The following is a 14457-nucleotide window of genomic DNA, read 5'->3' on the forward strand; positions in this document are numbered from 1 at the left end:
TCGTTGCCAAGCACTCTTTCAATATTCTTGGTAAACCAATTCCCACTCTTTTCCCCGACAACTGATACCACGCTCGGCCACCATCCCCCCCTAGCTCTCCCTTGCTTTGCCACTCTGCAACCTCCGCTGTCCCATTCTAACTCTCCGTAGATTGACCTAACAATCTTAACCCAAAGCTTCCCTTCCCCTCCTGAAAGATACCTCCACATCCATTTTGCCACAAGTGCATGGTTGAAACACTCCAAGTCTCTAAAACCCAGCCCGCCCTGTTTGAAATCGTCACACAAGTCTCCCCATTTTACCCAAGAAATCGACCCCGAATCAGCCTTTCCCCCCCCCAGAGAAACTTACCGAAAAGAGAGATGAGAGCTTTGATAGTGGTCTTGGGAATACAGGTGTATGAGAGCTGATAGACCGGTATTGCCGCAAGGACTGATTTGATCAAAGTAACACGCCCAGCGAGGGACAAGCTTCTCGTCTTCCATCCTTGAATCTTTTTCTTAACCTTCTCCACTAAATGATTCCAGTTCACCACTTTGTTTAATCCACTTCCAATCTTCAGCCCGAGGTAGTTAAAAGGATTTGAGCCCACCTTGCACCTTAGTTCAGCCGCCATTCTCTCCACTTTCTCGTTGTCAACACCAATCCCAATAAGGCTGCTCTTTTCGAAGTTAACTGCAAGTCCAGAGAGCAACTTGAAAAATACCCAACAAGTACCTCATTGCCTTTGCATTGCTTTCGCTATCGTCCAGAATGAAGACCATGTCGTCCGCGTATTGCAGGTGCGAGATTCTAATCTCGTCTTGCCCAATGAAGGCCAGGTGAATCAAACTTTTCTCAATTGCCTTTTCCATGAGCGAGTGAAGACCTTCGGCAGCCACGAGAAAAAAAAAAGGGGGAGAGCGGGTCTCCCTGTCTGAGTCCCTTCTCAAGGCGAAACTCCCCTGATGGTGAACCATTCACCAAGACATTCGCCGAGGCCGAATGAAGGCATCCAGAAATCCAGTTCCTCCACTTCGGATCGAAGTTAAAACGATTCATCATAGTGTCAAGATAGTCCCATTCGACAGAGTCGTACGCCTTCGCGAAGTCAATTTTGAACACAATTCTTCCCTTTCTTTTCCTCTTTGCTTCACCAACCACTTCATTGAGGATCACCGCACTGTCCATGATATATCTGTCTGATAAAAAAGCACTTTGATTCTCGGAGATGATGGAATTCATGACCTTCCTCATTCTTCCCGCGAGAATTTTAGCGATGTTCTTATAGATACTTCCGATATGTGAAATAGGGCGGTAATCTTCAAGCGCTCCTATAAAATAGTAAATCTCTTTCTTCACTCAACGTATTTCTTTAAACATGTGTCGCCCACCAAGTGATACGCGTGGGAGAGTATAAAGTAAACATTTGATTGTCTTGTAAGTCTTGTTAATTATTATATTATCTAAAATAGTGTGAAATTTGGTAGATGCATGTGTTATGATAGAAGCTTGGTCCATGCAAGTGGTTGTGGGAAGGGACAAACTTAGATCATGTAATAAATAGAAGGGGTCAAGGAGATAAGATTCGTGTGGCCAACCCCCAAATTCTTTGACACGATCGCCATCCATCACTATAGATACTAAATAGGTGGCTTCAAAAATTCTTTCGTCAAATCGATTGGTTTATTTTATTAAGAACATTATTTTTACATTTTTTACGTAACTTATATATTATCGATCTCGCCTAATATCGTCATTTATTTTTCCATATATGAAGAATAGATATATATATATATATATATATGCACGTTTTACGAGACATTTTCATGTTGTAGTTTATTCATGATTTGACTTTTACCACATATGTCTAAATCATATCACCATTGATTTTTTATTTTTTTTGCAATGACAAGTTTTGTGAGACAATCCTAACTTCACCTATTTAATATTAAAATAATATTTAATACTACTTAATTACGAATGATTCGATTTGTGATTTATAATTAATATGGAGTATTTGTTCATAATCAATAAAAAAATTACCGAATGATACGAATTTTAATAATATGTGAGTGAAGTAAGATTTTACTTTAAACGTGAGTTGTATAGATCCCATAAATATTAATAGAATTGACAAAGTTTTTATGTATAAATCGAAAAAAAATTATATCAAATTATATTTTTTTGTGGAGGGGAGAATATACATTATTCGATGGTGAAATTGAAGGTGAGGGGTTAATTTAAAGAGCTGCAGGGGCTGCACGTGGAGTTGCAACCCTACTTCGCATCTAATCTTCAATCATATTTAAATAAAAAAATGGGATCTCAAATGATTGATGAATAAAGAGAACGCTTGTTCGCTTAGCCAACCACACTTTTTTTGCCCAAAATATCTTCTATACTCCTATATTTTTCCAGATTTTTTTTTATATCATTTTTTGTTTTTCAATTCAAAATATTGATTTAGCCCGGGCGGACACATGATCTAGTCACTCATCGATCATATGTACTCTTGACTGATAGATGTCAAATTATTGACTTTTATGACTTATAGCTGTCAAATCGGTCAAATGTGTAAGACTTTCATAAAAACCCAAGTAAACTCGTCAACATCAAAGGGTAAAATAGGTACTTGATATAATTAGGGCATAAAATTCTTAAGTTTATAAAGTAAGACATTTTTCATATACAACAAAAGGAATATGACATTTTTGCCTATTAATCCAAACAAAAATACCAAACCCAATCAAAAACCGATAAACCGAAATTTATTTTTAAAGAAATAGAACTAGTACCGAATTAAATTTTGTCGTCTAATTAATCATTACATTCTAGATTAACAAGCAATCATTAGGTTAACATTAAGTTTTGTGGCGGTGCCATGCACGGGACATTATTAAAAAAAATATTTTTTATATTTAAAATTTAATTATTTAATAAAAGTATATGAGTATAAAAAAAATTAAATTGTAGCCAACTAACTTGACCTAAATCTTTTTGACACGATTATTAAGGAAAGTAAGATTATAGTATAAAGTAGTGTACAAATATGTGGGTTCATATCTATTGTACTGAAAATTTATTACTTAAAAACGAAATATGTCAAGTCGAATGAGACGACTCAAAAAGAAAAATAGGTCTAGTAAAGTGGGACAGAGGGAGTACAATATATGAATTGTAGCAACTATTGTTCGTCCTTTGAAATAAAAATTATCAAAGATATTGTTGAAGTATGATGATTGATGAGTAAGTACTTAAAACGACACATTTTATTTGATTTTAAAATAATTTTTGAGGAATGTATCTTCAAATAGATCGATAGATGCATAACCATTGTTATCTCACAATTCAATATGAATATTCCTTCAACTCATTGTACTCATATTTTGAAGTCTCATATTTTTAATTAATCACCACATTGTGCAATTGAGCCATATGTTAACTAAATGTTCAAGAAAGCATGTATAAAAAATAAATAAATATGTTAAAAGTCCATGTGTATAATCACAAATTTTATAAACATTAATATTGTAATAATTTGTTTACGTTTATTGAATATTTTATATACATTTACTGAATATTTGTGATCATTTTGTATATTTGTATAACTGACACCTCTAATATATTTAAGAGATAAAAATTAATTAAACTAATATGTATTATCTCTGTCTAATTAATAATGACACTTTTTATGGGCACGTTAAGAAGGAAGTGTTTAAGGTGTGTAAAGTAAATGTGGACAACTTGTAAGAGTTGTAAGATAAGTTTGTGGTGTAAAATAAGTGAAAACCACTAATTTAGACTTTAAAATAAGTTGGATATGAAATTAAGGAATAATGTGGACCTTAATTATTTGTATTTTTAAAATGTGTAATTATCAGTGAGACAAACAAAAATGAAAAGTGAGTCAATATTATTGTATTAAGAGGACTGAGGGAGTACTTTAATTGGATAAGAGAAAAAATTACAAAAGAAAAAATATACGCATGATCCAATGTAGATGATATATATAAAAAATAAACAAAGATATTAAAATAAAATATTTTTCAGAAATAATAAGGTATTTTAAGTGAAAAAATTATAATTTACTATTTTTAAAAATGAATCACCTTTTATATATGTGTGTGTATTTATATATTAAAGAATATGGTCGTTTGATTAATATCCTTCAAAGTTCAATGGAGATTAGTCTGTAAAAAACGGAATTAACCTTAGGTTTTCTATAATTGCCTTTTCCTAAACATAAATATATGATATTTCATATATATTTTTTTTTAATTTTGCAATGATTTTTCTTCAAATAGAAGCTGAGTTGACAATAAAAAATTTCATTGTAGCTAAATTGACGATAAGAAAAAACGACACAGTATTGAAACACATCAAAATGTCGTCGTTTATAACTAAATATGAGTTTTAAATCCAAAAAGTGGCCCCAGGTGCCATCGACAAGCTCAACGATGATTTTGAAAAATTCTCCATCCATCCCATAAATACGTTGTCACAATATGAATTATTTCTCGACCATGCATGCATGGTCTTTGTACTTCAATTTGGCCGTGAATCCATTTTTTGAACTTATCGTGAATTCTACTCGATCTACCCTAATTTATTTTTCAATTGAAGGATTTGTGGATTTGGAACCCATATTTAGGTATAAACGATGATGTTTTGGTGTGTTTCAATACTTTGTTGCTTTTTCTCATCGTCAATTCGACTATATTGGAATTTTCAACTACCAACTCAACTTCAGAATTTAAAATCATATATATATATATATATATATATATATATAATAGAAAACCACTTATTTCTATTATAAAAAAATTCATATATAATTTTTAAAAATCTCCAAAATTCGTATATTTGCCAGCAAATGTTCCAAACATCAAATTATGGAGATTGCATTAGAAAAGCTGAAGTAAAGACCCATCAAAATGAATGCATATATATCAAATATGGTTAGGGGAGAGAGAGCCCAACTAATATTAAGCTAATGGGCTGAGAGTCCTCATTTGAATGGATGTGCAGTCCAACATCTGCCCAAATGCAAAATTTATCAAGCTAATGACTTTTGTTATATTTGAGGTTTTCCCAATTCTTTAACAATTCATATTAATTAGGCCCATAACCACTCATCAACACCATCACAAGTATTTTTTTGACGAAGATCACGATGAGAAATATTATTAAAAGTAAGGGTTAATTATTTATAATTTTTTTTTTCAAATTTTAATTTTACATATAAATTTTTAAATATAGCATGATAATTAGTGAACTATTGATTTAATTTGATTTTATAAAATTTCAACCAAATTTACTGTTGATATGACTATTCCAAATAATTGACTTGGCATAATCTACAAGGAAATAAAATGACGTTTGTGGTGGCATATTAAAGCCACTATTCAAAGTATGCAAAATCAGTAGTATTATTCTGTTAGTCATGTCAGTAGTAAATTTGACCGAAATCTTGATTAGTAGTAAAATCATATTAAATCAATAGTTCAATAATTACCATACTACTCCATATTTTACAGTTTATATACAAAATCAGAATTTCATAAAAGTTCAATAGGTAACCCTAAAAGTAAAGGATAATTGCTTGCTTATTTAATCAAGACTTTTGCTATATTTTTAAAATTAGACATAATTTTTATATTATTTCAATATTGACTCCATATTTTGATTTATAAATTTTCCATTTTTTTGGGGAGAACTTTACCAACTAATTGTTACTTGATACTCTCTTCAAAAAATCTAGCACTATTTAGCGTTACAACAAATCTAGCGTTTTTGACAATTGTCCAAAAACATAATCACGTTTTTTAATTACCATACTAACCTCTCTATGTGAAACTATCAATATTATTCAAACTTTCTCTATTAAGTATGAATAATATTTGACCAATTTTTATAGAAGGAAAGGCAGGGGCAGTTTAGGAAATTGGGATGAATTGAATGCAAATCTTGCATGTTACATACAAGGTAGCTCCAATTAAATTTTAACTAATAACTTCTGCTTGCCGTTTTACACAAAAATATAACTTCAAATATAATTCAGAATCTTGGATGCATATATAGTTCTTTACAAACACACACACACACACACCCCACACCGTTTCACATTTATAAAGAAAATACAATACACATATAAATTAAATTAAATATATATATGCAGTGGGTGAAGGAATGCTTGTCACCTACTCATAGCTTTCCCCTCTGCAGACACACTTTTACTGCGTGCTTCAATATGGAGAGGCACAGATGCAAAGTTTGCTTCAGAAATTTCGGTGATGGAAGAGCTCTAGGTGGCCACATGAGATCTCACTCCATGAATTCCTCCAAACAAGTCGAGGAAACGCACTCGTGTTCCTCGTCGCGAGGCGAAGTCGTCGAGAATCGAGAAGACGGCGAGACGGCGCCGTCGTCGAAAATTAGGGCAAGAGAAATTACTAATTACGAGGAGCGATCGCCGTTGAGTTCGGTTTCGGACACGGCTACCGAAGAAGATGTCGCTCGTTGTTTGATGATGCTGTCGAGAGACAGATGGGAGAGACGAAATGAGAATGACGACGACGACGACGACGACGAAGAAGATTCGGGTCATCTTCGTAAAGCAAAAGGGCTAAGGTGGTAATTAGAGGGAAATACAAATGTGAAAAGTGTAACAAGTTGTTTAAGTCTTATCAAGCTCTCGGTGGCCATAGGGCTAGTTATAACAAGAAGATTAAAACTGACGTGGCGGCTCGGTTTTCGAGTGGCCCGGCGGCGGCGGCGGCGGCGGCGGCGGCGGTGGAGGAGAAAGTGCATGAGTGCCCTTTTTGTGATAGGGTTTTTGCATCAGGGCAGGCGTTGGGAGGGCACAAGAGGTCACATTTTAGGGGTGCATCGAGTGTGAGAATAATTTCAAGAATTGGTGAAAATTTAGACATTGATTTAAATCTCCCTGCTCCTGTTGATGATGGTGAGCAATGATCGATGTTGAAATGTTTTTAATGAAATCAAATTTTTTTTTTTTTGGATGGTTAATGAGATTATTATTGATTATTACGAATGGGAATTTGGTTCTAAGTTGGTCAAATGTGTTTCCACATCTTTCGAGAGTTGAATTTGACTGTGGTTAGATTTTTAATGATAGTGTTAATTTAACACTCCCTCCGTCTAATTAGTAGTGTTTCATTTCTTTTGAGCACAGAAATTAAGTGTGTAGAAAGTAGATAAAGTGGGTTGATGAAAATTATTTAAATATTAGGTATATTGAGAGAGAATATTGCCATAAAAGGAATGAGACACTAGGACACTATTAATGGGACGAAGGGAATAATAATTCTTGGAATTTTTTTGACATGACTTTATTACAGTTCAGTTACTTAATTGATTTTACTAGTCTAACTTAATTTTGATTTGTAACTGAATTTATGTAAAAAAAAAAGGAGTCGCTTTTAAAGAAAGAATGGTAAACATCATTAAAACCCCTGAATTACACCCAATTTATCAAAAATGCCCTGAAACTTTCGAAATGTTTTCTAAATCCTCAAACTATCAGGTTTTTATCAAATATATCCTGCATTTATTTTTTGGTTAGCAGAAACGTGATGTGGCTCGTCGGATGCCACAAAGTAATTTATATTCTATTTTTTTTAAAATGACATGGAAAAAATAACTTCGTTTCGTACCATATTCTACCGTGTTTATCCCTAATTATAGGTTACTAGCGTGAATTTCAAACACGATGGGAGTGAATTTTGAATTTCAGAGTGGATTTTTTAAAAATGATATGATACGAAACGACGTCGTTTTTGCCATTGCATTTAAAAAAAAGAATATAAATTATATTGTGGCATCCGACGAGCCACATCACGTATTTGGTGATCGGAAAATAGATGCGGGATATATTTGATAAAAATCTGATAATTTGAGGGTTTAAAGAATATTTTAAAATTTTTAGGGTATTTTTGATAAAGCGGGTATAGTTCAGGGGTTTTCATGATATTTACCCAAGAAAGAAAATTGCATCTTAAAGGAAGTTAGAGCAAAAAAACAGAATATTCAGTGGAAAGAAAAAAGGTAAAGTTCCCACTTCGCCATTGGTGTCATCGTCAATGTTAATGGGAATAAAATTACTCTCTATTTTGATTTATTATTATTAAATTCGAGTTCAAGATTTAAATAATGAAATAGTAAAATTAGCTCGTCAAATATGAAGCAAAAGTGATATTCTTGATTATATTTGGTGAGGAGAGACTCTTTTGGTGCCTTAACTTTATCGTTTGGATTAGGCCATTCGATAAAGGTGGAATATTCAGGCTTATATATGAGGAAACATCTATCAATTACCCCTGCTCTGAGAGTATTTTGACCAATTCGTCGGGGACACATTTTCATATCATTGTTAAGTTGGAAACGCTCGTCTCACATTTTCCACAAGTTTGTTAGGATATTCGAATGCTAATCAAAGAGAAAGAGACATATAAAGTGGTCCTCCACAAGGCTTTTATATGCGGAACATATATGCATACGTTTATGAGTTCTGACTCAAGAATGTTCTACGACATATCTATCTTAGTGAACACGAGACGTGTGTATCTATCTGACTTAGGTACGCTCGTAGCCATGATCTATCTCTCGAATTTACTCTTTAGAATTATACTCTTGAAATATCATCCATTGATATATGACTTTCTAGCACCTAAAATAGTCTTTATTGTGCCCTATTATGGACTATGCTGTTCTTCAAATCAAATAGTTATTTGGGCTAAATACTAGCATGCTGTATTATTCCTCATTTATTTTTCCTCTTTTTATATTGTGTTACGTCAAATATATTAGTTAAAATTAATTTTTATTATATTTATAAATATAGTACTATCAATTTTATATAAATATAGAATTATAAAGGATATTTTCCTGTGCATTGCACGAGATGCAAATATTAGTATTTTCTAATCGGAAAAGAAACATTTTATTAATTGAATTATATTTAGAGTTATAAATTAATGTTTCGAAGCTTTAGTTGCAATTATGAATATTGAATGCATAGCTATTTTTTTTTGACAAAACTCAACACTAAAGCACAATTAATTTAATTTATTTATCCAAACCAAAAAAGTACAATTGATTTAATTTTGCATTTAACCTTATCGCCGAACTCGGGAAAACGGCTGATAAAAGTAGCCAAATAGGGATGGCTATTGCCTATTGGTGGGATATCTCAATCGGCTCATCCAATTAATCGAAAAATAACTATAATTGTTAGTAGTATAGTAATAAGTACTATGATAAAATGAATAATTTTATTATTTCTAATAACTATTGATATGCTTCTTTTCAAATGATATTTATTTTCGTGTTATTTTTTTTAATCGATATAATTTATGTAATAACGCATATTTATTTTTGTATTTCTTTTTTATCCATATAATTTATGTACCAACGCTATGTGAGGTGTAAGCAAATAATCAAAATTGGATAATTGAATCGATCCAAACTGAAATATTAAAATATTATTCAATTTTTTGATCACTTGGATTTTATTTTTCAAAGGAAGTTCCGTTCGATTTGGTTCTGTAAAAATCGAAAATCGAATTATATTTATATAATAATATATTAATATATATATATAATTTATATTTATATATATACATATTGATATATAATTTTGATATTAAATCTAATTTAATTTTACTTTTTTCTTAATTTTTAATTCTTTTTGATTTTTTTTTAATTATTTTTTTCAAATTATTTTAATTTTTTAATTCGATCCGATTTTTTTTTTTAAATTAAATACTCCCTCCATCTTGTAAGAGTGCATCACATAATATTTTTTATTTTCGTCTGTCCCATAAGAGTGTATCACTTCTATTTTGGGACATGACTCAACAATCTCTTTTTAATCACAATCACTCATTTCAACATAACCCACAATCAATTAAACCACAATCACTTATTTTCACTGAACACTTTATCTACCAATTTTTTATTAAAACCCGCACCATCCCTTATATGATACACTATAAATTTGATAATGATTTGATTTTATTAAAAAGATCGACCAAAAAATCGTATGGCCATCCCTATACGTGATGATGCCCGTCGAATCAGATTAGACCGTTGATGGAATCCCCTCTTTTTTTTTTTTTTTTTTTTTTGCTTTTAAATAAAACCATCTTACACGATAAAAAGGGTATATAAAATACTAAAATATTTTCATTGCTTCCGTTGCCAATGCCATGAACTGAACGAAAATTGTATTTGCACGATCACAATAAACCATGAATTACTTTGTGCCTCACGAATTCGATCCCTCTTCTCAAAACCATGGATCTTATGATCAATTCACGTATAATTCGAATTCTTATTCATATTCCTACCCAAACCCCCAATTCAGCAGTAGCATTCATCCATATTCTTACCAGAATCCCTATGTACAACCATCACAGCACGAAGAACAAGAGCCTAACCCACCTGGGGTGACGCCACCGCCGCCGCCGCGGCCGATGCCAGAAATGTGCCGGAATTCGTATTATCAATACCAAGCTCAGGCCGCCGCCGCTGGTGTTCCGACTGCGGGTCCACAGCCGGCGCCGGTGGATGCCGGCGTCCAGACGGTGATTCATCAGCCGGTGTGGATTTTTTTCCCATTAATATCTTATTTTTTGAATTTTCTTTCTGTTTATTAAAAAATTAAAAGAAAATTGTGTGCTGTAGTTGCTCATCGTATTATTTGTTGTTTTGTGAAGTTATGACCTAGCTTGTTTTTAATGCTGTTGTTCCTTTAGATATATGAGTGTAGATACAATGAAAAATTTATGGATGAATTCTTATTGAGATTTAAGTCTGCTGAAATTCGAGATATGCTTAAAAACCTGTCTTATCAATGTCTTACGCACGAATTGTTAGGATGAACAGTCAGCAGCAGGGAATATTGAGCCTCAAAGAATTGTAGCAGAGAGCATGCTATGCATAAGAGTATAAGACGATGATAATTGAGAAGTTGTTTAAGATGCATTATGCAAATTGGATGCCATCTGCGTGGTTTTGGAATTTCGTCTCTGTAGTTTATCTTCTTGTGACATGTCGTTTGTGTATAAGTTTGATCTGTCCCTTACAGTTGGATAAGTAATAGAAACGATAGGATTTTGACATGTCCTAGTTGTGAAATTGTGAAGGGGGTTGAAATGGTTGATTTCGTATGTTGGATTTCATTCTGGATTGATGTCTAACAATGTGCTAGTCTTTTAGCTAGTTATTTGAATTTGACTACAAGCTTGTTTTCTGGCTAATCAATCGAGGCTGTGCAACTCCAAGTTGACAGTGTTCTGCTAAGCTGATCATGCTTCGTAACCGTCTTTTCTACATAACATTAACTTCAATTAGGATCTCGGAAGTTGGTGCTTTATGCGAGAAACTATTGGTTCATGATAGTTATAATTAGCTGAGTAGAAAAGCTTTCATTAAGCTGGACAAGTTGATAGTTATGCCTGAGCTTAAAGTACTGCCTAAATTGAAAGCTGCTCAAGCTCATGGCGAACCAAATCACTCATTGTCCGTTGTCAACATGAAACCTCAAAGAAACAGCCCCCGTTGTACAGCTCAATTTTTTATACGTTGGTTCATCTGTCCTGAAGTTGTTTTTGTCCTTTGCAGAAGAAGTAGTCACAAGCGCTGGGAAGATTTCACAATTCAGTAAATGTGTATTCGTCTTTCCTTTAGATAGTTCTTGTTCCTCTATGGTCAGGTTGGTCGATGATGTCCTGCTGTTGAGCATCATTCATTATTTGAGCTTTTTCTTAATGGAAAATTGAAGACTTAAACTTTTGAAGCACTCAATATTTTTTTTATTACATATCTGCAAAATATTAGGTGTTGTCTGTTGCTGAAGACATAAAGTAGACAGGTTGGACAATGTGGCTGCAACTCTTATACTTTTCTTATTATGCAAGCACAAGGTTATAGAAAACTTTACTTTTCTTCTCCTTTATTTCATTTTTGAGCTTATAATTGGTGTTACCGGACCAATTTATTTGTGACTCAATTCTTTTTCTGTCTGTCAGTTAACTGCATGGTTGTCACTTCTTAGTTGATATTATTCTTGTCATATGCTTGAAGGGTATGTAAAACTAAATTCTCATTTATGATCTCAATGAAATGTTTAGCTAGAGCCTATGACTTCTTGCAGTTCAGGGTATTCACCACCACTTTTCAATAAGCGCTGAGCGTTTGATAATTCTGAGTTCCTGTCATGCGCTACAATATTAAGGATCTCATTATGCTTCTATGAGAGTCGATTAAAATGTTTCAGCATATTTTTCTACCTAATCTGCATCTGATCTTGGCAGCTTGTTCCTTTTGATAAATTGGTTTTGTTGATTTATGTATACGAACTAGCAATATACATTGAATGCAATGTTCGTGCTTTAACAACGGTTAAGATGCTGAATTCCAAGTTCAATATGTCCTACTGCCTTCCAACTTAAAAACTTTCTACCATTTGTATTTTTCGTATTGCATCTTCATGAAACTGACTGTGTTTGAATATCAAATATGTAGTACCATATCATACTATTCTGTAGACAAGAGTTAAATTTCACGGAACTTCATTAAATAACTAAACAAAGAGGCAAGAGCTTTCTCCATCTCAGTCTATTTGTAAGTTTATTTTTATCATTTTCATGCTTGTTTATTATTAACATTATCTATCTCATTGTGACCAAGAAAAGAAACCCTTAATTGAAGAGAATAATGTTTTAAGCATTTCTTTACACTAGCAGATAGTATTCTTGGATTCTGCCATTTATATATTTCCTTGTGTTGTGCACTTGAAAATCTGAAGTGATATGATTCTACAGATTGTACAACCCTTATACGGAGGTGTTGGCGTTATGGATGGAATAGTCCCTAGAGGAGATCCCCATACATATCTTGGTCCAAAACTCAATATCTCAAGCTCTGCATTTCGTGTTGATGGATTTGACATAGGTCATTCTCTGCCTATGAATGCAGCAACACCTTTTCAGGACCATTCAGCAACTGCCTATGGCGGAATACACATCCAAGGTGGGCCTTGTCAACCCCTGTCACAGTCAATTGGTGAACCCCATCATGGTCCCCGACCAAAGGTCTCAGGCCGGACATATCGTGTTCGTGGACGTGGCAAAGGCTGTGTACAGCGGAAGCATGCAGTGGCACCTGCTCAGGACCAAAAATTATTATTTCAAGGCAAATCAGAAATCCAAGGAGCGGCTACACTTCCTATGGTACAGTCCGGTGCATCAAGTATTGGCCAAACACTTCTGCCTTTGCAGGCTCCAGCTCATTCGGCATCTGTTTCGCCATCTCCAAAAGTAGTGTCCTGTGAACTCTGCAAGGTTGAATGCAATACCCTTGAAGTTCTTCAACAACACGTGAATGGGAAAAAGCATAAAAAGAAACTGAAAGTGTTCGAAGAATTACAAAATCTCAACAAAAAGGTGATTAGTGGACAAGCTGATCAGACGCCTACTATTGAATTGAAGTCAGAAGTCGTCTCACAGCCTGACCGGGCTGAGGGGTCTGGGAACCAACAACTTGAACAAGAAGTTTTACCTTCTCAAGAAATTAATGAAGAAAGTAAAGTTGCAGGAGAAAAACATAAGGTGGAGGAGGTGGAACATCCCGAAGAATCAGCCAAAAAGATGAGGGTGGATCATTGTGAACGCATAGGACGTGGGTTCAAGCATAAAATGAGAGGTGGTAAGAGCAACAGAAAAATGAGGCCTTCTGATCGGCCAAAAATTTTGGTTCAGCCCCCTAAACCAAAAGAGGTTACACCTTTAGTTTGTGAATTATGTAACGTAAAGTGTGAATCTCTCGCCGTCTTTCAAAGTCATTTGGCAGGAAAGAAGCACAAATCAAAAGCCAAGCGCTTCCTAAGCCAAGAAAGATTTGGACAAGAACTTCCCCAAGCGCAAAGACCAGCAACAATGCAAGGATTCAGCGCCTACCATGTTGCTTCTGCTCAGAATGTGGATACTATGACTAGTGGTGTGGTGGATCCAGAACCACTTGTAACAAACGCTGGAGCTTCATTTCTGTTGACTACCGCTACAGGAGGAACATGGAACAAGGGACGTTCAGAAACTGGAGCAGAAATGGTAGGCGTCGCTGCTGGTTCTGAGCAGGCAGTTACATGTGGAACAGCCTTGGATGGAGGTTCTTCGTCAGAGCAGAATGTGGTAAGCATAATCCAGCCGCCTCCCAACTGACCTCTCGTTTCGAACATTGTGGAAGCAGATTTTGAGGTTCTCGCTTGAATGAGGAATGCAGCTACAACTGTTGCATCTTTTGCTATCTGCATATTTTCTTGTCTTTGAATTCTAATGACCTCATAGGTTCCATCATTTTGTATTTGGGAAAATGGTTCATCCTAATGTTGAAGTTTCAGAAATTCAAAAAGATGAGTTATAAACGTATCTGTTCTTTTTAAATAGCAATAAT

General features: G+C 34.1%; 2 protein-coding genes across 2 annotated transcripts; both read left to right on the forward strand.

Moving 5' to 3' along the window:
* The first annotated feature begins 6232 nt into the window (after positions 1-6232).
* LOC131023619 (zinc finger protein ZAT9-like) lies at positions 6233-7031 on the forward strand. The gene is given in 2 exon segments (XM_057953161.1): positions 6233-6616; positions 6619-7031. Coding segments are annotated over 2 exon segments (723 nt in total). The 3' UTR covers positions 6958-7031.
* Positions 7032-10091: 3060 nt separating this feature from the next.
* Positions 10092-14428, forward strand: LOC131020627 (uncharacterized). Its single transcript, XM_057949560.1, has 2 exons — positions 10092-10604; positions 12831-14428. The coding sequence occupies exons 1-2, from the start codon at positions 10254-10256 to the stop codon at positions 14223-14225; spliced, it is 1746 nt and encodes a 581-aa protein (XP_057805543.1). The 5' UTR covers positions 10092-10253; the 3' UTR covers positions 14226-14428.
* The last annotated feature ends 29 nt before the right edge of the window (positions 14429-14457 follow it).

Source organism: Salvia miltiorrhiza, chromosome 4, assembly GCF_028751815.1.
Source record: "Salvia miltiorrhiza cultivar Shanhuang (shh) chromosome 4, IMPLAD_Smil_shh, whole genome shotgun sequence".
Taxonomy (NCBI): Eukaryota; Viridiplantae; Streptophyta; class Magnoliopsida; order Lamiales; family Lamiaceae; genus Salvia; species Salvia miltiorrhiza.

Coding starts and splice junctions, on each gene's coding strand:
- LOC131020627 (XM_057949560.1), top strand. CDS start 10,254: ATGAATTACTTTGTGCCTCACGAATTCGATCCCTCTTCTCAAAACCAT. Junction 10,605..12,830: donor AGACGGTGATTCATCAGCCG/GTGTGGATTTTT, acceptor ATGATTCTACAG/ATTGTACAACCCTTATACGG.